At 37.7% G+C, this 22,246-nt stretch overlaps 2 protein-coding genes and 1 non-coding gene across 3 annotated transcripts; 2 read left to right on the top strand and 1 right to left on the bottom strand.

Moving 5' to 3' along the window:
- The first annotated feature begins 244 nt into the window (after positions 1–244).
- Positions 245–1,306, top strand: LOC140175666 (uncharacterized). The gene has a single exon (XM_072204199.1). It carries the CDS (start codon positions 245–247, stop codon positions 1,304–1,306), a length of 1,062 nt encoding a protein of 353 aa, XP_072060300.1.
- A 167-nt stretch (positions 1,307–1,473) lies between these two features.
- Positions 1,474–2,440, top strand: LOC112717627 (uncharacterized). Its single transcript, XM_025769607.1, has 2 exons — positions 1,474–1,665; positions 1,901–2,440. The coding sequence occupies exons 1-2, from the start codon at positions 1,474–1,476 to the stop codon at positions 2,438–2,440; spliced, it is 732 nt and encodes a 243-aa protein (XP_025625392.1).
- An 8,029-nt stretch (positions 2,441–10,469) lies between these two features.
- On the bottom strand, positions 10,470–10,577 carry LOC112719267 (small nucleolar RNA R71). Its single transcript, XR_003161575.1, has one exon. It is a non-coding gene; the product is annotated as a small nucleolar RNA R71 (small nucleolar RNA).
- Between the last annotated feature and the right edge of the window lie 11,669 nt (positions 10,578–22,246).

Raw genomic sequence — 22,246 nt, 5'->3', positions numbered from 1 at the left:
GATTGAAATTGACAAAAATAAGGCAAAGGCTATCTTAGAGGCTCCTCCTCCAGCTAACAAAAAGCAACTGCAAGCATTTTTAGGGAAGGTCAATTACCTTAGAAGGTTCATTTCCAAGCTGTCAGGAAAAACCAAGATTTTTGCGCCTCTGATCAAGTTGAAAAAAGAGGAAGAGTTCCAATGGAAAACAGAGCATTAAGAAGCTTTTGACAACATCAAGCAGTATTTGACTAATCCTCCTATTATGACACCTCCAAGGCACGGAGCACCTCTAAAACTTTACGTGTTAGCTTCTGAAGTAACAATTGGTGGAATGCTGGCTCAAGAAGATGAGAATGGCAACGAGAGAGTGATTTATTATCTAAGTCGTGTGCTAAATGATGTTGAGAGCCGTTATTCTCCAATTGAGAAACTTTGTTTAGCTTTATATTTTTCCTATTTAAAACTTAAGTACTATCTAATTCCTAGGAATGTTTATGTAATTTCTAAGTTTGATGTTCTTAAATATATGTTGTCTTCTCCAATATTGCATGGTAGACTAGGAAAATGGATGCTGGCCTTAACAGAATTTTCTTTACATTTTATTCCTGCAAGAGCGGTTAAGGGTCAGGTTCTAGCCGATTTCCTGGTTGATCACCCTTGTATTGACATTGATGAGAATTTACTGAGTTTCGTTAGTTTGGTGCCTTGGAAATTATATTTTGACGGTTCATGCCATAAGGGTGGTGTTGGTATAGGAATTTTAATTATTTCTCCAAGTGGTGAGCCAAGTAAATTCCTCTTTGAATTGAATTATTCATGTTCCAACAATGAGACAGAGTATGAAGCATTAATAATGGGACTGGAATTATTATTAGAAAGAGAAGTTAAAAATGTGAAAATTTTTGGAGATTCACAGCATGTAGTCCGTCAAGTATCACTTGAATATAGGTGTGTTAGTGAAAATTTAAGAAAGTATTTCAATGTGACTACAGAGTTGTTGAGTAAATTTGATAGTGTCATTGTAAGGCATGTTCCAAGGGAGTTAAATCAAGAAGCAAATGAATTAGCTCAAATTGCTTCAAGATATAAGATCAAGCCCTCAACACTAGAAAAATTGGTAAGGATAAAGGACATATTTATGCCTTTGAGAGAAAGAGAAGTGTTGTCATTAGAAAAACTAGACCCAGAAGATTGGAGAGTACCAATTGTAGAATATTTAAAAAATCCAAGTCTTAGTGTCGATAGAAAACTTAAATATAGGGCTCAAAGTTATGTTCTAATAAGTAATGTCTTGTTTAAGAAATCTGTTGATGGAAACCTCTAGACATGTTTGGGAGAAAAAGAAGCGTACTTGACTCTTGCTAAAGTGCATGAGGGAATTTGTGGTGCCCATCAATCAAGGGAAAAAATGAAATGGGTGATAAATAGGAGAAGATTGTATTGGCCAACTATTCAAAGAGATTGTATAAACTATGCCAGGTCCTGTGAAGAATGCCAAAAACATGGAAGCTTCAACATATTCCAGCGTCAGAATTGCATGTTATAATTAAGCCATGGCCATTTAGAGGTTGGGCTCTAGATCTTATCGGACAGATTCACCTACCTACTTCTAAAGGTCATAAGTTCATTTTGGTTGGTGTTGATTATTTCTCTAAATGGGTAGAGGCTATCCCTCTAAGGGAGGTGACTTACAATGAAATAATAGATTTATTGAGGAGCATATTGTGCATAGGTTTGGAATTCCTCAGTCTATTACCACTGATCAAGGAACCATGTTTATTGGGAAAAAGGTCATGGAATATGCCAAATCTAGGGATATAAAAATGCTTTCTTCTACACCATATTATGCCCAAGCCAATGGACAAGTGGAGGCAGCGAATAAAATTCTGATTGCATTAATTAAAAAACACATTGGAAGGCAGCCAAGAAATTGGCACCAAACTCTCAGTCAAGTTTTTGGGCTTACCAAAATTCTCCGAGAGGATCTACTAGAACCACCCCGTATAAGTTAGTTTATGGTCATGATGCAGTGTTGCCAATTGATATTAATCTGCAAAGTATAAGGGTGGCTAGACAAGATGAGATACCAGTAGTAGATTATTGGGATTCTTTGCATGATGAGCTTAATGAACTAGATGACGAAAGGTTAAGAGCTTTAGAGCGGGTGATTCGACAAAAAGAGATTATGTCAAAATCATACAACCGCCGTGTTAAAGCAAAGACATTTGCAGTTGGAGATTTAGTGTGGAAAACAATCTTGCCTATAGAAAGAAAGTCAAAAACTTATGGTAAGTGGTCTCCAACTTGGGAAGGACCTTATGTAGTTGACAAGGTTTACCCTGGAAATGCCTATAAGATTATTGAAATCGGATCACGAAGAAGAATTTCTTCAATAAATGGAAAATATTTAAAAGTATATAGGCCAGACATACATGAGATAAACATTCCACATGCTTAAAGACACAAAAATATCTAGTTGAAGTGTCAAAGGAAAAAGTAAAGAGCTAATTAATATTTTCAATTCAGTTCGTAAAAGCTAACATGTCCTTGTGATTTCTTTGAATTGCAAGTTCTACTGACAGTGTAAAGCATTAAGATTATGAGACAAATATGTGTCCAAAGCATCAGGTTTAAAATCTTGGACAAAAATAATCTCTCATTGACATTTGGGTATGCACTTCATAAATACAAGAGCCTAATTGACTTAGAAATTCTGTTGAGTCTATTAGCGCTTGGAGTCAAGACTATTGGAATGTTAGTGTGGAGATATTTATGTTAGTGTGGAGATATTAACTATTGAGAATGTTAGTGTGGAGATATTAACTATTGAGAGTCAAGACTATTTCATACAAAAGAATAGACCCCACTAACAGTTCAACTAATAATGTAAAAATTTTATAGACTTAGAAATTCTGTTAAGTCTATTACTAGTAGGCATTTATTTTTATAAAACAAAATAGCAAGTGTCCAATCTCCAAAGTAAGGATAGAGTGCATTCAAAAGCAAATAATAAACAAAATTCTGAAGGTTCAAAGAGTAAAGATTGCAGACACATATTAAAATCACAAAGGTTCACACAAGAAATGCAAGACTAGGATTCAAAGATCTCCTTCAAGCGAATAACTTCAGCTTGGAGAGCGGTTTGGAAGTTTCTGGCTTCTTTGGCAGCTTCCTGTGTGGAGAGCATCTTCTCTTCAAGTGACTGTAGAGCTGCATTACTACTGTCAAGCATGCTACTTGCTTTGGCAAATTGAGCCTCATTCTTTGTCAAAGCAACGTCCAGCCTACTTTTTACTCCTCTCTTGACATCCAGCTGTTGTTCTAAGTCTCGAATCTCCTCAGATAGCTCATGACCCTGATCTTTAGCTTTTGTAATATGGACAGTTAGGGTAACTTTGACAGTCTCAAAAGAGGAGGTGTCTTGTTTCAACTTAGAAAGATATTCAGTTAATTGTTGACACGATGAGATGGCTGCTTGAGAATCTGAAAATTTGGCATAAAGATCCTCATAGACCATCCGCAAGTGAGCCAACAAAGGATCAGTAGTCTCAAGATGTGGTGTAGTTGAAAAAGTTTGAAGAATATCAGAAAGCTGAGCCTTAAACTGCGGATCCGTAGCAAGTGTCAAAACAGGTTTGGATAGAATGACACTGAGTTGTTGGCTTAATGGAAGCAGGATGGAAGTGTCAACAATCTTGGTTGTGGGAGGAATAGTATGGGGCTGCTCTGTTGAAGGGTGACTTTGAATGGTGGAACAAGATTCAACTATGGCCTTCTGTGTATCCATGCTATATGCATATGCTTCATTTAAACTTTCTAAATCAGCCAATAAATCATTCACCACATTAGGGGTCTGAGCATGGATGGAAGTGATGGGTATTTATTTTTCTGACCGCTCACTTGGGGGGAGTTCAGAAGCTTGAAGCTAGACAAAAATACAAAAGCAAACGTTAACACAAAACTAAGGAAGATACAAGGAGGAGATACCAACCATCAGGCTAAATGACATGCCATACCTTATTTGCATTGGTTTTGGGCATAGGTTTATTAGATATGGCAGCCATCATATTTTCAGTATTAGGCACGATCAAAGAAATGGTAGGAGTCACAGTGATCTAAATCAAAAAGTAAAATGAGGACAAAGGTAATAAAAGGGGACTCAACATGAGTATACCATCACCATGTAAGTTCTTTAAGATGATGTTATTTCAATGTGAAAATGTATAAGAATACCTGAGAAGCAAGCCGGTCATTGGGGCTAAGAGCATTGACATCTTCTTCCGAAGAGAATTTACTGACTGATTCATCACTTGACGAGATGTTCTCGTTGTCCCTTTTATTGTGTTGAGAAATTACCAGTCCATCAAGATTGTCATTGGATGTATTTGATATGTCATTCTTATCATTACTACTTGAAGATACTGAAACTTCAATTGGTTCAAGTCTTCTTTTTACCAGATGGTTTGAGCTATTAAAATTGCATTTCTTTTTTCCTATAAGCTTACTAGAAGACTTTCTCAAAAGAGGATTTGCGGCAAGTGGGGTAGTTGTGTTCTCTGTAATAATATATATATATATATAATAATAATAATAATAATAATAATAATTAAAACAGGTGCCATTGTGATAGCATTAGAAGGCATTGTATATGAAGAAAATGGATAGTAACAACACAGAGAGGACATGTTACTAATAGAGGAAATTACCTTAACTAATAGTAATAATAATAATGGAATGAGCAAATAGTTTAGTAGTAATTACCTTTTTTCGCTCTTCTCACTTGTTGCATTACAAGAACGGTGGTCATCCTTTGACAGTAAGTACTGAAAGCAACTTCAATAGAGGAGTAATAGTTTTTCCACCAAGAAAAGAATGAATAGGTGGTCAATGGGCAAGGCTTGAAAGGGAATAGGTGGAATTTATTTCTCCGTACAGCATTATCTTTCTGAATACGCAGCATGTCTTCTAATGAAATAGTTTTGACATGCGAGGGTTGTGATTCTTGAAAATGATATGGAGACGGAATAGCTTGAGCTAACCCAAATTGTCGTGAAACTGCATTTGGCATATAGACCGCTGTTCTTAGGTCATTCTCACCTGGGAATCCAGCAAAAAGTAATTGAGGAGTTAAGAACTGTGACCAAATAATGATGCTTTCTTTTTGTGTAACCCCAGCTGGGGTAAGAGATTGCGTCAACCATTCTGGACCAGTTTGACAATTAGCAAAAGGAGTCAAATTGACGTTGTGGTCTTTCTCTGGCAAGTAATAAAAAGTGCGGAAGAAGTGTTTCATCTTATCATGTGAAGGCATCAACCTATCAGGAAAGACTAAATTGAGCAAACGTTGTCCGACAATCGCAGAATCCGTAAGACTTTTTTGGGTTGAACGCGATTGTAGCTCGGATTCAAAAATAGCGGATAACCACAATTGAAAAAACCAAATGGGACCATCAGCATTAGTGATTCTTTTCTTTTCCCTCATATGGGCTGTGATCCAATCTAGAGTGAGATATAGTCGAGCTAGGAACAATTTGGCCAAACACAGCCTTTTGCCTTCAGCTAACATAACGGCTAATGGGACATAGGCGATTTCAACTTGAATATTTCTGGCACAGAAAACAACGCCACTCAACCAATAGAGAAGGAAGGCTATGTGCTCATTATCAAAAACAGGTTCTCCATCTCGACCTCTGTTATTAAGAATGAAACTCTGGTAAGTAGTAGAAGAAATGTCAATGGCATACTTAGCACCTGTGGTTGACCAGGTAGTGGTTAAAATTTCCTCTCCTAAGGGAGATAGGCCAGTTATTGCAGCTACATCTAGAAGAGTAGGAGTAATCATACCATAGGAGGTGTGAAATGTATGAGAAGTCTCGTCCCAAAAGTACAATGCACCTCCCATTAATCCTGAATTAACAGTGTAGGTGATTTTACTAAGCTGAATTAGGTCATATATCCCAATCTCTTTCCACAAGGTCGTCTTCTCAGTTTCAACCCTACTTAACCAACCGTGGTAACCTCCAATGTTGGTCTTTGGGGAATTTCTGAATAGCCTGTTGTTGGAATCGAAGTATCTAATGAGAATGGAGTCTTGAAAAGTGACGGGCCTTCTTTGAGGGTGACCAGGAAAAATATTTTTTTTATCTTATTTGCCACTTCAAGAGAAATAATAGGACCAACAAAAGCCGAATCTATACCGTCAATGGTTAAAGGGAGTAGCACCTGAGATTCCCATGTCTTCGATTCTGAGGCCTCTGGTTCAGGAGAAAAATTCTTGCCATTCTTGATAACAGGTTTATCGCAAGTGGCTGCTTTAGATGAAGAAGGAGGAATTGTTGACAGATGGTGGCTTGAGGTTGCCATAATGATACAAATTGAAAAATTCAAGTATTGAGTGCTAAGGTTGTCAACGATCAACAAATAAGCTATAAAAAAAGAAAAGATAGGATAAAGATAGAAAAGAAAAGATATTGGAAAAGAAAAGATGGGATAAAGATAGAAAAGAAAAGATTTTGGAAAAGAAAAGATAGAGATAGAGCTAGCAGTAAAATCTTACTTGGAATATTGGAAAAATTAGGTATAATCAAACCCGTGTGAACAGAGAAGGCCAATCGTAATAGATAAAATTTGGGAGAGTACGTGGGGAGTACAGAGTTGTTGAAGAAAAGTTTAACACTAGCATATTATTGATGAGCGGATAATTTGTACGCTTTTTGGCATTGTTTTTAGTATGTTTTTAGTATGATTTAGTTAGTTTTTAGTATATTTTTATTAGTTTTTAGTTAAAATTCACTTTTCTGGACTTTACTATGAGTTTGTGTGTTTTTCTGTGATTTCAGGTATTTTCTGGTTGAAATTGAGGGACCTGAGCAAAAATCTGATTCAGAGACTAAAAAGGACTGCAGATGCTGTTGGATTCTGACCTCCCTGCACTCGAAGTGGATTTTCTGGAGCTACAGAAGCCCAATTGGCGCGCTCTCAACGGCGTTGGAAAGTAGACATCCTGGGCTTTCCAGAAATATATGATAATCCATACTTTACCCAAGATTTGATGGCCCAAACTGGCGTTCAAAGTCACCCTCAGGAATTCCAGCGTTAAACGCCGGAACTGGCACAAGAATGGGAGTTAAACGCCCAAACTGGCACCAAAGCTGGCGTTTAACTCCAAGAGGACTCTCTACACGAAAATGCTTCATTGCTCAGCCCAAGCACACACCAAGTGGGCCCGAAAGTGGATTTTTATGTCATTTACTCATCTCTGTACACCCTAGGCTACTAGTTTTCTATAAGTAGGACCTTTTACTATTGTATTAGGAGAGCTTTCAATCTTTAGAGCTTTTTGATCATGTTTTTATGATTGAACCCTCTTTGGGAGGCTGGCCATTCGGCCATGCCTAGACCTTGTTCTTATGTATTTTCAACGGTGGAGTTTCTACACACCATAGATTAAGGTGTGGAGCTCTGCTGTACCTCGAGTATTAATGCAATTACTATTGTTCTTCTATTCAATTCCGCTTGTTCTTGTTCTAAGATATCACTTGTTCTTCAACTTGATGAATGTGATAATCCGTGACACTCATCATCATTCTCACCTATGAACGTGTGACTGACAACCACCTCTGTTCTACCTTTGATTGGGTGAATATCTCTTGGATTCCTGATACACAATGCATGGTTGATCGCCTGACAACCGAGTGCTCGCCTGACAACCGAGCCAGCCATTCCGTGAGATCAGAGTCTTCGTGGTATAGGCTAGAACTGATTGCGGCATTCAAGAGAATCCGGAAGGTCTAACCTTGTCTGTGGTATTCTGAGTAGGATTCAATGATTGAATGACTGTGACGTGCTTCAAACTCCTGAGGGCGGGGCGTTAGTGACAGACACAAAAGAATCACTGGATTCTATTCCGGCCTGATTGAGAACCGACAGATGGATAGCCGTGCCGTGACAGGGTGCGTTGAACATTTCCACTGAGAGGAATGGAGGTAGCCACTGACAACGGTGAAACCCTTGCTTAAGCTTGCCATGGAAAGGAGGAAGAAGGATTGGATGAAGACAGTAGAAAAGCAGAGAGACGGAAGGGAAGGCATCTTCATACGCTTATCTGAAATTCCTACCAATGAATTACATAAGTATCTCTATCTTTATCTTTATGTTTTATGCGTTTATCACCATACCCATTTGAGTTTGCCTGACTAAGATTTACAAGGTGACCATAGCTTGCTTCATACCAACAATCTCTGTGGGATCGACCCTTACTCGCGTAAGGTTTATTACTTGGACGACCCAGTACACTTGCTGGTTAGTTGTGCGAAGTTGTGTTTATGCCATGGTATTGAACACCAAGTTTTTGGTTTCATTACCAAGGATTATTTGATTTGTGAAAAGTATTGATCACAATTTCGCGCTACCAAGTTTTTGGCGCCGTTGCCGGGGATTGTTGAGTTTGGACAACTGACGGTTCATCTTGTTGCTTAGATTAGGTATTTTTCTTCAGAGTTCTTAAGAATGAATTCTAGTGTTTCAAGGTGATGTTCTTATCATCACCAAAGCTGATTGATTTTCATCAATTTAGCTCTTGAATGCAATGTCCTGCTGAAGCTTGTTCAGCCATGTCTAATTTCTTTAGACTGAAGCTTTAGACTAACATTGCATGATTCCTGGAATTCTCATTAAGAATTTTGATACCTTTATTTTCTTTTTCCACTTAATTTTTGAAAAACACAAAAAAAAATTACAAAATCATAAAAACCAAAAATATTTTTCCTGTTGAGACTCTATTCTCATTTTGAGTTAGGTGTCAATTGCATGTTTTTGTTCTGCATGCATTCATTCATGTGTCTTAAGGATCTTCAAATAATTCTTGATGATTTCTTACTCTGATCTTTGAATTCTCTTAACTTGAGTGTTTTATGTGTCTCATATGCATTTTCATTAGTGTCAATAGTATACAAACTGCTAAGTTTGGTGTCTTGCATGCATTGTTATTTGATTTTAGTTGCATTTTGATTATTAAAAATCCAAAAATATTTTTTATTTGTGTCTCATCAAGTCAATAATACAGAGAATTGAAGATTCAGAACATACAGCAGAGGAATTGCACAGAAAAAGCTGGGCGTTCAAAACGCCCAGTGAAGAAGGACAGACTGGCGTTTAAACGCCAGCCAGGGTACCTGGTTGGGCGTTTAACGCCCAAAAGGGTATAGTTTTGGGCGTTAAACGCCAGAATGTGCACCATTCTGGGCGTTTAACGCCAGGATGGCACAAGAGGGAAGATTCTGTTTTCAATGCAATTTTTTTTCAAGTTTTCAAAGTTTTTCAAAATCAAATCTTTTTCAAATCATATCTTTTCAATCAAATCTTTTTCAAAATTGATTTCTTTCTATTTTTAAAAAAAAAATACTTGCTATCAATTAATGATTTGATTCAGCATTTCACGTATGTTGCCTTTTCTGTTGAGGAAGGTTTAATGTTTGAATCATATCTTTTCTTGTTAGCCAAGTCATTGATTTTCAAAATCAAATCTTTTTAAAATGTTTTTCAAATCATATCTTCTCAATCACATCTTTTTAAAACTAATCATATCTTCTTAACCACATCTTTTTCAAAATAGTTTCAATCAAATCTTTTTGATTTCTAATTTCAAAATCTTTTTCAAAAATCACTTGATTTCTTTTCCACTTTCATTTTCGAAAATCAATCAAAGTTTTTCAAAAATGTTTTCAAAATCTTTCACTTAATTTTCGAAAATTACTTCCCTTCTTCTCACATCTTTCTATTTATGGACTAACACTATTCCTTAATGCAAAATTCGAACTCCATCTCCTTTGATAAGTTCGAATTTTCTACTTCTGTCTTCTACTTTTCTTTTCCTCTGACACCTAAAGGAATCTCTATACTGTGACATAGAGGATTCCACATTTTCTTGTTCCCTTCTCTTTCTTATGAGCAGGAGCAAAGACAAAAACATTCTTGTTGAGGCTGATCCTGAACCTGAAAGGACCTTGAAGAGAAAGCTAAGAGAAGCTAAGACACAACTCTCTGTAGAGGACCTAACCGAATTCTTCAAAGAAGAAGAACCTATGGCAGCCGAAAACAACAACAATGCCAACAATGCAAGGAAGGTGCTGGGTGACTTTACTGCACCTACTCCCGACTTTTATGGGAGAAGCATCTCTATCCCTGCCATTGGAGCAAACAACTTTGAGCTTAAGCCTCAATCAGTTTCTCTAATGCAATAGAATTGCAAGTTCCATGGACTTCCATTGGAAGATCCTCATCAGTTTTTAGCTGAATTCTTGCAAATCTGTGACACAGTCAAGACTAATGGGGTTGACCCTGAGGTCTATAGACTTATGCTATTCCCTTTTGCTGTAAGAGACAGAGCTAGGACATGGTTGGACTCTCAACCTAAAGAAAGCCTGGACTCTTGGGAAAAGCTAGTCAATGCCTTCTTGGCAAAGTTCTTTCCACCTCAAAAATTGAGTAAGCTTAGAGTGGAAGTCCAAACCTTCAGACAGAAGGAAGGAGAATCCCTCTATGAAGCTTGGGAAAGATACAAACAATTAATCAGAAAGTGTCCTTCTGATATGCTTTCTGAATGGAGCATCATAGGTATTTTCTATGATGGTCTCTCTGAACTATCCAAGATGTCTTTGGATAGCTCTGCTGGAGGATCTCTTCATTTGAAGAAGACGCCTACTGAAGCTCAAGAACTGATTGAAATGGTTGCAAATAACCAATTCATGTACACTTCTGAAAGGAATCCTGTGAACAATGGGACTAGTCAGAAGAAAGGAGTTCTTGAGATTGACACTCTGAATGCCATATTGGCTCAGAACAAAATATTGACCCAACAAGTCAATATGATTTCTCAAAGTCTGTCTGGAATGCAAAATGCACCAAGCAGTACTAAGGAGGCTTCATCTGAGGGAGAAGCCTATGATCCTGAGAACCCTTCAATGGAAGAGGTGAACTACATGGGAGAATCCTATGGAAACACCTATAATCCTTCATGGAGAAATCACCCAAATTTCTCATGGAAGGATCAACAAAGACCTCAACAAGGTTTCAACAATAATAATGGTGGAAGAAACAGGTTTAGCAATAGCAAGTCTTTTCCATCATCTTCTCAGCAACAGACAGAGAGTTCTAAGCAGAATACCTCTGACTTAGCAACCATGGTCTCTGATCTAATCAAAACCACTCAACGTTTCATGACTGAAACAAGGTCCTCCATTAGAAACTTGGAGGCACAAGTGGGTCAGCTGAGCAAGAAAATTACTGAACTCCCTCCTAGTACTCTCCCAAGCAATACAGAAGAAAATCCAAAAGGAGAGTGCAAGGCCATCAACATGGCCGAATTTTGGGAGGAAGGAGAGGCAGTGAACGCCACTGAGGAAGACTTCAATGGACGTCCACTGGCCTCCAATGAGTTCCCCAATGAGGAACCATGGGAATCTGAGGCTCAAAATGAGACCATAGAGATTCCATTGGACTTACTTCTGTCATTCATGAGCTCTGATGAGTATTCTTCCTCTGAAGAGGATGAGTATGTCACTGAAGAGCAAGTTGCTAAATACCTTGGAGCAATCATGAAGCTGAATGACAAGTTATTTGGAAATGAGACTTGGGAGGATGAACCTCCTTTGCTCACCAAAGAGCTGGATGACTTGTCTAGGCAGAACCTGCCTCAAAAGAGACAGGACCCTGGGAAGTTTTCAATACCTTGTACCATAGGCACCATGACCTTCAAGAAGGCCTTGTGTGACTTAGGGTCAAGTGTAAACCTCATGCCTCTCTCTGTAATGGAGAAGTTAGGGATCTCTGAGGTGCAAGCTGCAAAAATCTCACTAGAGATGGCAGACAATTCAAGAAAACAAGCCCATGCACTTGTAGAGGATGTTCTGGTTAAAGTTGATGATCATTACATCCCTACTGATTTCATAGTCCTAGAGACTGGGAAGTGCATGGATGAATCCATCATCCTTGGCAGACCCTTCCTAGCCACAGCAAGGGCTGTGATTGATGTTGATAGAGGAGAGTTGATCATTCAAGTGAATGAAGAATCCTTGGTGTTTAAGGCTCAAGGATATCCCTCTGTCATCATGGAGAGGAAGCATGAAGAGCTTCTCTCAAAACAGAGCCAAACAGAGCCCCCACAGTCAAACTCTAAGTTTGGTGTTGGGAGGCCACAACCAACTTCTAAGTTTGGTGTTGAACCCCCACATTCAAACTCTAAGTTTGGTGTTGGGAGGTTCCAACATAGCTCTGAGCATTTCTGAGGCTCCATGAGAGTCCTCTGTCAAGCTAATGACATTAAAGAAGCGCTTGTTGGAAGGCATCCCAATGTTTTATAATTAACTATTTTCTTTTGTTATTTTATATTTTTTTTGTAGGTTGATGATCATAAGAAGTCACAAAATCAATGAAAAAAGCAAAAAACAGAATGAAAAATAGAAGGAAAAACAGCACACCCTGGAGGAAGAACCCACTGGCATTTAAACGCCAGTGAGGCTAGCTGTTGGGCGTTTAACGCCCAGTCTGGCACCATTCTGGGCGTTTAACGCCAGAAAGGGGCACCAGACTGGCGTTAAACGCCAGAAAAGGGCAAGCACTTGGCGTTAAACGGCAGAAATGGGCACCAGCCCGGCGTTTAACGCCAGAATTGGCACAAAACGAGATTTTGCTTGCCATTTGGTGCAGGGATGACTTTTCCTTGACACCTCAGGATCTGTGGACCCCACAGGATCCCCACCTACCCCACCACTCTCTCTCTTCTTCACCCATTCACCAATCACCTCAACACCTCTTCCCCAAAAACCCTTCACCTATCAAATCCCTTCTTTCTCTTCACCACTCACATCCATCCTTCATAAAACCCCACCTACCTCACCATTGAAATTCAAACCACTTTCCCACCCAAACCCACCCTCACTTGACCGAACCCTACCCTTCCCCCTCTCCTATATAAACCCTCCTTCACTCCTTCATTTTCACACAACAAACACACCACTTCTCCCCCTTTTGGCCGAACACAAAGCCATTCCCTTCTTCCTCATTTCTTCTTCTTCTACTCTCTTCTTTCTTCTTTTGCTCGAGGACGAGCAAACATTTTAAGTTTGGTGTGGTAAAAGCATTGCTTTTTGTTTTTCCATAACCATTTATGGCATCCAAGGCTGGAGAAACCTCTAGAAAGAGGAAAGGGAAGGCAAAAGCTTCCACCTCCGAGTCATGGGAGATGGAGAGATTCATCTCAAGGGTGCATCAAGACCACTTCTATGAAGTTGTGGCCTTGAAGAAGGTGATCCCCGAGGTCCCTTTTTCACTCAAAAAGAGTGAATATCCGGAGATCCGACATGAGATCCGAAGAAGAGGTTGGGAAGTCCTTGCCAACCCCATTCAACAAGTCGGAATCTTGATGGTTCAAGAGTTCTATGCCAATGCATGAATCACCAAGAACCATGATCAAAGTGTGAACCCGGATCCAAAGAATTATCTTACTATGGTTCGGGGAAATACTTGGATTTTAGTCCGGAAAGTGTAAGGTTGGCATTCAATTTGCCCATGATGCAAGGAGATGAACACCCTTACACTAGAAGGGTCAACTTTGATCAAAGGTTGGACCAAGTCCTCACAGTCATATGTGAAGAGGGCGCCCAATGGAAGAGAGATTCAAGAGGGAAGCCGGTTCAATTGAGAAGGCATGACCTCAAACCTGTGGCTAGGGGATGGTTGGAGTTCATTCAACGCTCAATCATTCCCACTAGCAACCGGTCCGAAGTTACTATAGACCGGGCTATCATGATTCATAGTATCATGATTGGAGAAGGAATAGAAGTTCATGAGGTTATAGCTCAAGAGCTTTATAAGGTGGCGGACAAGTCCTCTACCTTGGCAAGGTTAGCCTTCCCTCATCTCATTTGTCACCTCTGTTATTCAGTTGGAGTTGACATAGAGGGAGACATCCCCATTGATGAGGACAAGCCCATCACTAAGAAGATGATGGATCACACAAGAGACCCCACTCATCATGAGATCCCTGAGATTCCTCAAGGGATGCACTTTCCACCACAAAACTATTGGGAGCATCTAAACACCTCCCTAGGAGAATTGAGTTCCAACATGGGACAACTAAGGGTGGAGCATCAAGAACACTCCATCATCCTCCATGAAATTAGAGAAGATCAAAGAATCATGAGAGAGGAGCAACAAAGACAAGGAAGAGACATTGAGGAGCTCAAGCACTCCATAGGATCTTCAAGAGGAAGAAAGAGCCGCCATCACTAAGGTGGACCCGTTCCTTAATTTCCTTGTTCTTTATTTTTCTATTTTTTTCGAATTTTAATGCTTATGTTTGTCCATGTTTGTGTCTTGTGATCATTAGTGTCTTAGTATCTATGCCTTAAAGTTATGAATGTCCTATGAATCCATCACCCTTCTTGAATGAAAAACGTGCTTAATTGAAAAAGAGAAGAATTGCATGAATTTTGAATTTTATAACAGTTTAATTATTTTGATGTGGTGGCATTACTTTTGTTCTCTGAATGTATGCTTAAACAGTGCATATGTCTTTTGAATTTGTGGTTCATGAATGTTGGCTCTTGAAAGAATGATGAAAAAGGAGACATGTTACTGAGGATCTGAAAAATCATAAAAATGATTCTTGAAGCAAGAAAAAGCAATGAAAAAAAAAATTCGAAAAAAAAAGAGAAAAGAAAAAAGAAATAAAGTTGTGATCCAAGGCAAAAAGAGTGTGCTTAAGAACCTTGGACACCTCTAATTGGGGACTCTAGCAAAGCTGAGTCACAATCTGAAAAGGTTCACCCAATTATGTGTCTGTGGCATGTATGTATCCGGTGGTAATACTGGAAGACAGAGTGATTTGGGCCACGGCCAAGACTCAATAAGTAGCTATGTTCAAGAATCATCATACTTAACTAGGAGAATCAATAACACTATCTGGATTCTGAGTTCTTAAAGAAGCCAACCATTCTGAATTTCAAAGGATAGAGTGAGATGCCAAAACTGTTCAGAGGCAAAAAGCTAAAAGCCCCGCTCATCTAATTAATACTGATCTTCATAGATGTTTTTGGAATTCATTGCATATTCTCTTCTTTTTATCTTATTTGATTTTCAGTTGCTTGAGGACAAGCAACAATTTAAGTTTGGTGTTGTGATGAGCGGATAATTTGTACGCTTTTTGGCATTATTTTTAGTATGTTTTTAGTATGATTTAGTTAGTTTTTAGTATATTTTTATTAGTTTTTAGTTAAAATTCACTTTTCTGGAATTTACTATGAGTTTGTGTGTTTTTCTGTGATTTCAGGTATTTTCTGGCTGAAATTGAGGGACCTGAGCAAAAATCTGATTCAGAGACTAAAAAGGACTGCAGATGCTGTTGGATTCTGACCTCCCTGCACTCGAAGTGGATTTTCTGGAGCTACAAAAGCCCAATTGGCGCGCTCTCAACGGCGTTGGAAAGTAGACATCCTAGGCTTTCCAGCAATATATGATAATCCATACATTACCCAATAGTTGATGGCCCAAACCGGCGTTCAAAGTCACCCTCAGGAATTCCAGCGTTAAACGCCGGAACTGGCACAAGAATGGGAGTTAAACGCCCAAACTGGCACCAAAGCTGGCGTTTAACTCCAAGAGGACTCTCTACACGAAAATGCTTCATTGCTCAGCCCAAGCACACACCAAGTGGGCCCGGAAGTGGATTTTTATGTCATTTACTCATCTCTGTACACCCTAGGCTACTAGTTTTCTATAAGTAGGACCTTTTACTATTGTATTAGGAGAGCTTTCAATCTTTTGAGCTTTTTGATCATGTTTTTATGATTGAACCCTCTTTGGGAGGCTGGCCATTCGGCCATGCCTAGACCTTGTTCTTATGTATTTTCAACGGTGGAGTTTCTACACACCATAGATTAAGGTGTGGAGCTCTGCTGTACCTCGAGTATTAATGCAATTACTATTGTTCTTCTATTCAATTCCGCTTGTTCTTGTTCTAAGATATCACTTGTTCTTCAACTTGATGAATGTGATGATCCGTGACACTCATCATCATTCTCACCTATGAACGTGTGACTGACAACCACCTCCGTTCTACCTTCGATTGGGTGAATATCTCTTGGATTCCTGATACACGATGCATGGTTGATCGCCTGACAACCGAGTGCTTGCCTGACAACCGAGCCAGCCATTCCGTGAGATCAGAGTCTTCGTGGTATAGGCTAGAACTGATGGCGGCATTCAAGAGAATCCAGAAGGTCTAACCTTGTCTGTGGTATTCTGAGTAGGATTCAATGATTGAATGACTGTGACGTGCTTCAAACTCCTGAGGGCGGGGCATTAGTGACAGACGCAAAAGAATCACTGGATTCTATTCCGGCCTGATTGAGAACCGACAGATGGATAGCCGTGCCGTGACAGGGTGCATTGAACATTTCCACTGAGAGGATGGGAGGTAGCCACTGACAACGGTGAAACCCTTGCTTAAGCTTGCCATGGAAAGGAGGAAGAAGGATTGGATGAAGACAGTAGGAAAGCAGAGAGACGGAAGGGAAGGCATCTTCATATGCTTATCTGAAATTCCTACCAATGAATTACATAAGTATCTCTATCTTTATCTTTATGTTTTATGCGTTTATCACCATACCCATTTGAGTTTGCCTGACTAAGATTTACAAGGTGACCATAGCTTGCTTCATACCAACAATCTCTGTGGGATCGACCCTTACTCGCGTAAGGTTTATTACTTGGACGACCCAGTACACTTGCTGGTTAGTTGTGCGAAGTTGTGTTTATGCCATGGTATTGAACACCAAGTTTTTGGTTTCATTACCAAGGATTATTTGATTTGTGAAAAGTATTGATCACAATTTCGCGCTACCAATTATCTTTCTCACACGTACCACAAGAAGATAAGAAGACTGAGTCATTTCATTTTTGTTGAGCCAATTCAAAAAAATAAACAAAACAACAATGAAAAAAAGGGGAAAGAGTATAGTACTCTGACGTACTCTCTAGATGTTGTTTCAAAATTTCATCCTTATCAGCATTTATTATTATCATTTATATACTAAAAAAAATAAATAAATAAACATACACTTGTATATACTTCCCTTATTATCATAAACAACAAAATTTGTTCACTTTCAATCCCTGTATGACTTCAAGTGAAAATTTTTGGGGGCATTATGTTAGACAAAATATTATTTTCATAAGAAAATTATAAAAATAAATAATTAGTTGTTTGGTAATATTCCTATATATAATATTTATATCTATTTTAAATTAAGTTAGATCATTTGATAGTTAGTTATTTATTTAAATTTTGAAATTAACATCAAGCAAGAAGTGTGGAAAACAGCTACAAGAAAATCAAATTTCCTACAAGTGGTGTACAAAGAGTAACTGCCCATTGAGATTAGGCTGGTCTATAAATAGAGCTTTAGGAATAGGTTGTAATCAGTTCAGTTCTTCTTGGAAAACACTTGGAAACCCAAAACGCTCTCAGCCCCTTGGCATCACAGAGTAACATTGGGAATCCTAAGTAATTCCTCTGAACTCAAACACTTGTACTTTACTTTTTTCCAGTTTTTATTAATAAAATTCCTTTGCTCTTATGTCTTTTTCATCTTCTTTTTAATTTCCTATTTGTTTTAATTTCTGCATTTTACTTTGCCTCCGGCACCTTTTATGTTTTTCTTTTTATCTTTAATTTTACTTTCGAAACTACAATTGAGACTTTGAGACACCCACAAAAGGAGTCGTTTCCGCTCCTTGAATTAAGATTGTGAAACAAAACTCGAAAATTGTTGATTTATTTGTTGTTAACAATGGAACAAAAATTTGAGTAAAACATATATACACAGTTCAAGTAAAAATAAATTGTTCTGCTGCAATTCAAATACTATAAATAAAGAAAATTTAATTATTTTGATAGTCTCTATAATTTTTTTAAATTTTCAATTGGGTCTTTATATTTTTTTCATTTTAATTAGATCCTTATACTATATTAAATTTTGTAATTAAGTCCCTATCATAACAAAAATATTAAAATTAACAGAATATTCCGTTAAAAAATCGAATATACCACATAAAGCCAAAAAAATTGACAACATCCTTATTTTTTAAATTTCAAAAATGCCCTCAACATTGTTTTAGTGTCTACTTTTTTCTTTCTCGCCTCCAGCATCTATCTCCTTTTCATCTCCCCTGGCCTTGCGTCTAGTTCCCCTCGCCTCCAGCCTTGTCTCGCTCTAGCTCACTGTGCGTCTAGTTCCCTTTGCCTGCGTTCAAATCGTGTTGCTTCCATCCTCGTCTCTCTCTAGCTCGCTGCCTCCTCTCCTAACCCGATCTAGCTCTCTTCACCTCCAACTTCGTCTCGCTCTAGCTCGCCACTGCCTCCCCTGCCTTGCATCCAGTTTTCTTCGCCTCGCATTCAAATCACCTCGCCTCTAGGCTAGCCAGTTGTTCTTTGTTACTGTTGTTGGTGCCATGGTCATCGTAGAACGCGAAGAAAGAGAAAGAGAGAATGATTGAAGTGAGTGAAAGACAGATTCGACCTCCATTGCTCGTTGTCTTTGGGTTCTGGACTGGTTTTTCTTGCTTCTAGTGTGTTCTATTTTTACTTTGTTTTGATTCTACTTTTGCATCTGTTTCATTTTGCTTCTTTGACGTTATGCTTCTGCTTCTTCACCTGAATTGGTTCTATTTTTGTTCACTAATTATGCTAAAAAAATTTAATTGTACTAACAAATTCTTATTATGAGTTCTGATTATGTGCTCTATTTGTAATTATGTTATGGCAAAAATTTTGTTTTTGATTATGTTAATATTTGATTATGATATAAATTTTAATTTTGGATTTATGTTGGTTTTGAAAAAAATGTTTCGAATATGGTGAGCAACTATGATGCACAGATACGATACATGACACGACGCGGGACATGCCGATACACAAATTTTAAAATCTTATAAGATATGGAAACACGCATACATATAAAATATAAAGTATTTTTTAGATATATTGTAATAATATTTTGATATTTTATTGATATTAAAATATAAATTAATTCTTTAATTATTTTAATTATATAAAATATTTAAAATATTTTTTATTTTAATAAATAATACATACTATTTATAAATTTCTTTTAAGAATACATGTTAAGAATAAGATTAGACACGCTAACACGTGATGGTATTCAGGTGTGTCCAAACGTGTCTGGAGAAGAATTTTTTATTTTTTATTAAAACACGATTAGACACAGCTAACACGCATGTTGTAAACCCCGTTAAATTAGTAGATAATTAGTCAATGAATTAGTTTTTAATAAAGAAGATTAGAAATGAAAATATTATATTAAATTAGGATAGAGCTCATTGAAACGAAAATTTTGACACTATTTTCAAAGAAATCGGTCCAAGATTGAACCGAACGGACCGAACCGATTGAACCGGACCCAAACCGGGCTGTGGGCCCAACTGAACCAGCCTTTTAAAAGAACCCACGTCCTCTTCTTCCCCATTTCAGCAACATTGAAGTTACAAGGGAAAGGAGAGAAAGGAATCCCGTAACCCTACGGTGAAATTCCAACTGATGTAACTTCTCCGTTCGAGCTTCGATTGCCGCACCATTTGTGGCCACACGTTCACCGTGTCGAGCTCTACGTTTCTACCAGAACAATTTTATAGGTAACTTGCTGTTTCATCTCAGCCTCTTCATCCCCAATTTTTGGAGAATTCAGTAGAGATGTTGAATTTCTTTGTTCTTTGATGTTTTAGGATCCAATTAGCTTGAGAAAAATATTTACTCTTGCTTATGTGAAGCTTGGATAAGGTGAGGATATGATAATTCTATTTAAATTTTATTGAATTTGAGCTTTGAGTATTAAATTGGATATATGTGTTATAAATGTGTATTAGGTTGTGAATAAATAATTGGAACTTGGAATTGTGAATATTGGAACTTGGAAGAAGCTGAGCCTAGTGTTTACTAAATTTTGGAAAGGCTATGTTTGTTTTGGAATAGCTGTGTTTGTTTAATAAATTACCTTGATCACTACGAAGAAATCGGCCAAGGTATGGTTTAGGTTTATTGCATTTAATATATAATGTTCTGTGAAAATTTATGTTAGATGACCATAGGATAAGTTGGATTGCATGTGTATATTTAATACTTAGTATCATGTTGATGGACATGGTTGGTTTGGTGCTTGTTGATTAATTGGTGATTCATGGAAAAAAATTGTCGGTAAAGAATTTTTCAATGAATTCTCGTTGCAAGTATAGTTCTAAACCAACAAACAATCCTCAATCAAAAACTTAGTTTTTTCACAAGTATAAACCCCAAATAAAAATAACCGAAGGATTTAAATCTCGGGTCGTCTCTCAAGAAATTGCAGGGAAGAGTTCTTGTTATTGGATATGGATTGTATATTTTGGGATTTTTAATAAGAGACAAAGAAATGTAAATAGCAAAAGCTAAGAAAGCTCTTGGCAAGGAATGAGAACTAGAAGTCCTATCCTCATTATCATCATCAATTGTGACAAGAATTGTCTATTGTTCCCACTTAGTTAACCTCTAACTACGAAGGAAAGTCAAGTGGATATAATCAAGTTGAGTCCACAAGTCCTAGTCAAATACTAAGGAAAGGCTAGCTTTAGTGGCATTCAAGTCAATTAGCAACTTCCAATTATCAATTAACAACAGAGTTTGATAACTCAAGAGTCTTCAATTATTCAACCCAAGTCAAGAGGAGAAAAGTCTACTCTAACATCCTACCAAGCATTTTATCAAACACTTGGAAGGCATAAAGGAAAGCATGGTAAAATGACAAGAAATGTAAATCTACAACTACTCAAGGCAAGGGAATAACAATAGTAAAGCAATTAAACACTAAAAGAACATAAAACAAAAATTGCATTAAAAGGAAATCAAAGTAACAAGAGCGCATAAACATAAAAGAGGTATAAAAAGAAAAATTAACAAGAGAATTGAGAAGAACAAAGGTATAAGAATAACAAATTGTAAGGAAGACAAGATGAAAACAAGAAATTAAAACTAAATTTATGAAAATCCTAATCTAAACCTAACCTAATTTCTAAAGAGAAGAGAGAGCTTCTCTCTCTAGAATTCTACCTAAAGCATGGTGAAAACTCAAACTAACACTACTTGGTTCATCCCCCTTCAATCCTTGGGTTCAATAGCATCAAAAATCGGTTGGATTGGGCCCAAAATGATTCAGAAATCGCTGGCCACGAATTGCTAAAATGGACCCACGCTGATCATGTGACGCATGAAACGACGTGTACGTGTCTTTAAACGCCAGGAAACTATGACAAATTTTATACCATTTTAAAGCCCTGGATGTTAGCTTTCCAACGCAACTAGCACTGCCTCATTTGGACCTCTGTAGCTCAAGTTATGATCGATTAAGTGTGAAGAGGTCAGGATTGACAACTTGGCGATTCCTTCATTTCTTCATGAGTTCTCCATTTTTACATGCTTTTTCTTCATTCGCTCAATCCAATCTTTGCCTTCTAAACCTGAAATCACTTAAAAAACAGATCAAGGCATCGAATGGAATCAAGGTGAATTAAATTTAGCTATTTTAAGACCTAAAAACATGTTTTCACACTTAAGCACAAATATAGGAGAATTTACAAAATCATGCTATTTTAGTGAGTAAATGTGGGAAAAGTTGATAAAATCCCCTATATTCAACACAAGATAAACCACCAAATTGGGGTTTATCAAATCTCCCCACACTTAAACAATAGCATGTCCTCATGCTAAACCATGAAGGATAGGAAAAGGGGAATGAACATTTATTCAATGCAAAGAAACTATATAAACCTATCTATATGAATGCAACTAAATGCAAAATGATTCTACCTACTTGGTTAAAAATAAATCAATCTCCAAGACCATATATGAGCAAGTAGGGCTAACATAGTATGACGATTCATGAATCCTACCAATTCAAATATCAAAATGAAGTTCAAATAGACTTTCGAGAAGAAAGCTCATGAAAGCCGGGAACAAGGAATTGAGCATCGAACCTTCACCGGAAGTGTTTGCACTATAGTCGCTTGAGTGTATAGGGTTGATCACTTAATTCTCTTCTAATCATGCTTTCCAAGATCTATTTTTCATCTAACAATCAACAATTATTTAATGCATGCATACATATATCATGAGGGCTTATCCATAGGTTGTAATGGGGTTAGGGTCAAGGTGAGGTTT

Source organism: Arachis hypogaea, chromosome 10 (genome assembly GCF_003086295.3).
Source record: "Arachis hypogaea cultivar Tifrunner chromosome 10, arahy.Tifrunner.gnm2.J5K5, whole genome shotgun sequence".
NCBI lineage: Eukaryota > Viridiplantae > Streptophyta > Magnoliopsida > Fabales > Fabaceae > Arachis > Arachis hypogaea.
The sequence above is the reverse complement of the archived record's forward strand: the minus strand, read 5'-3'. Positions and strand labels throughout refer to the sequence as shown.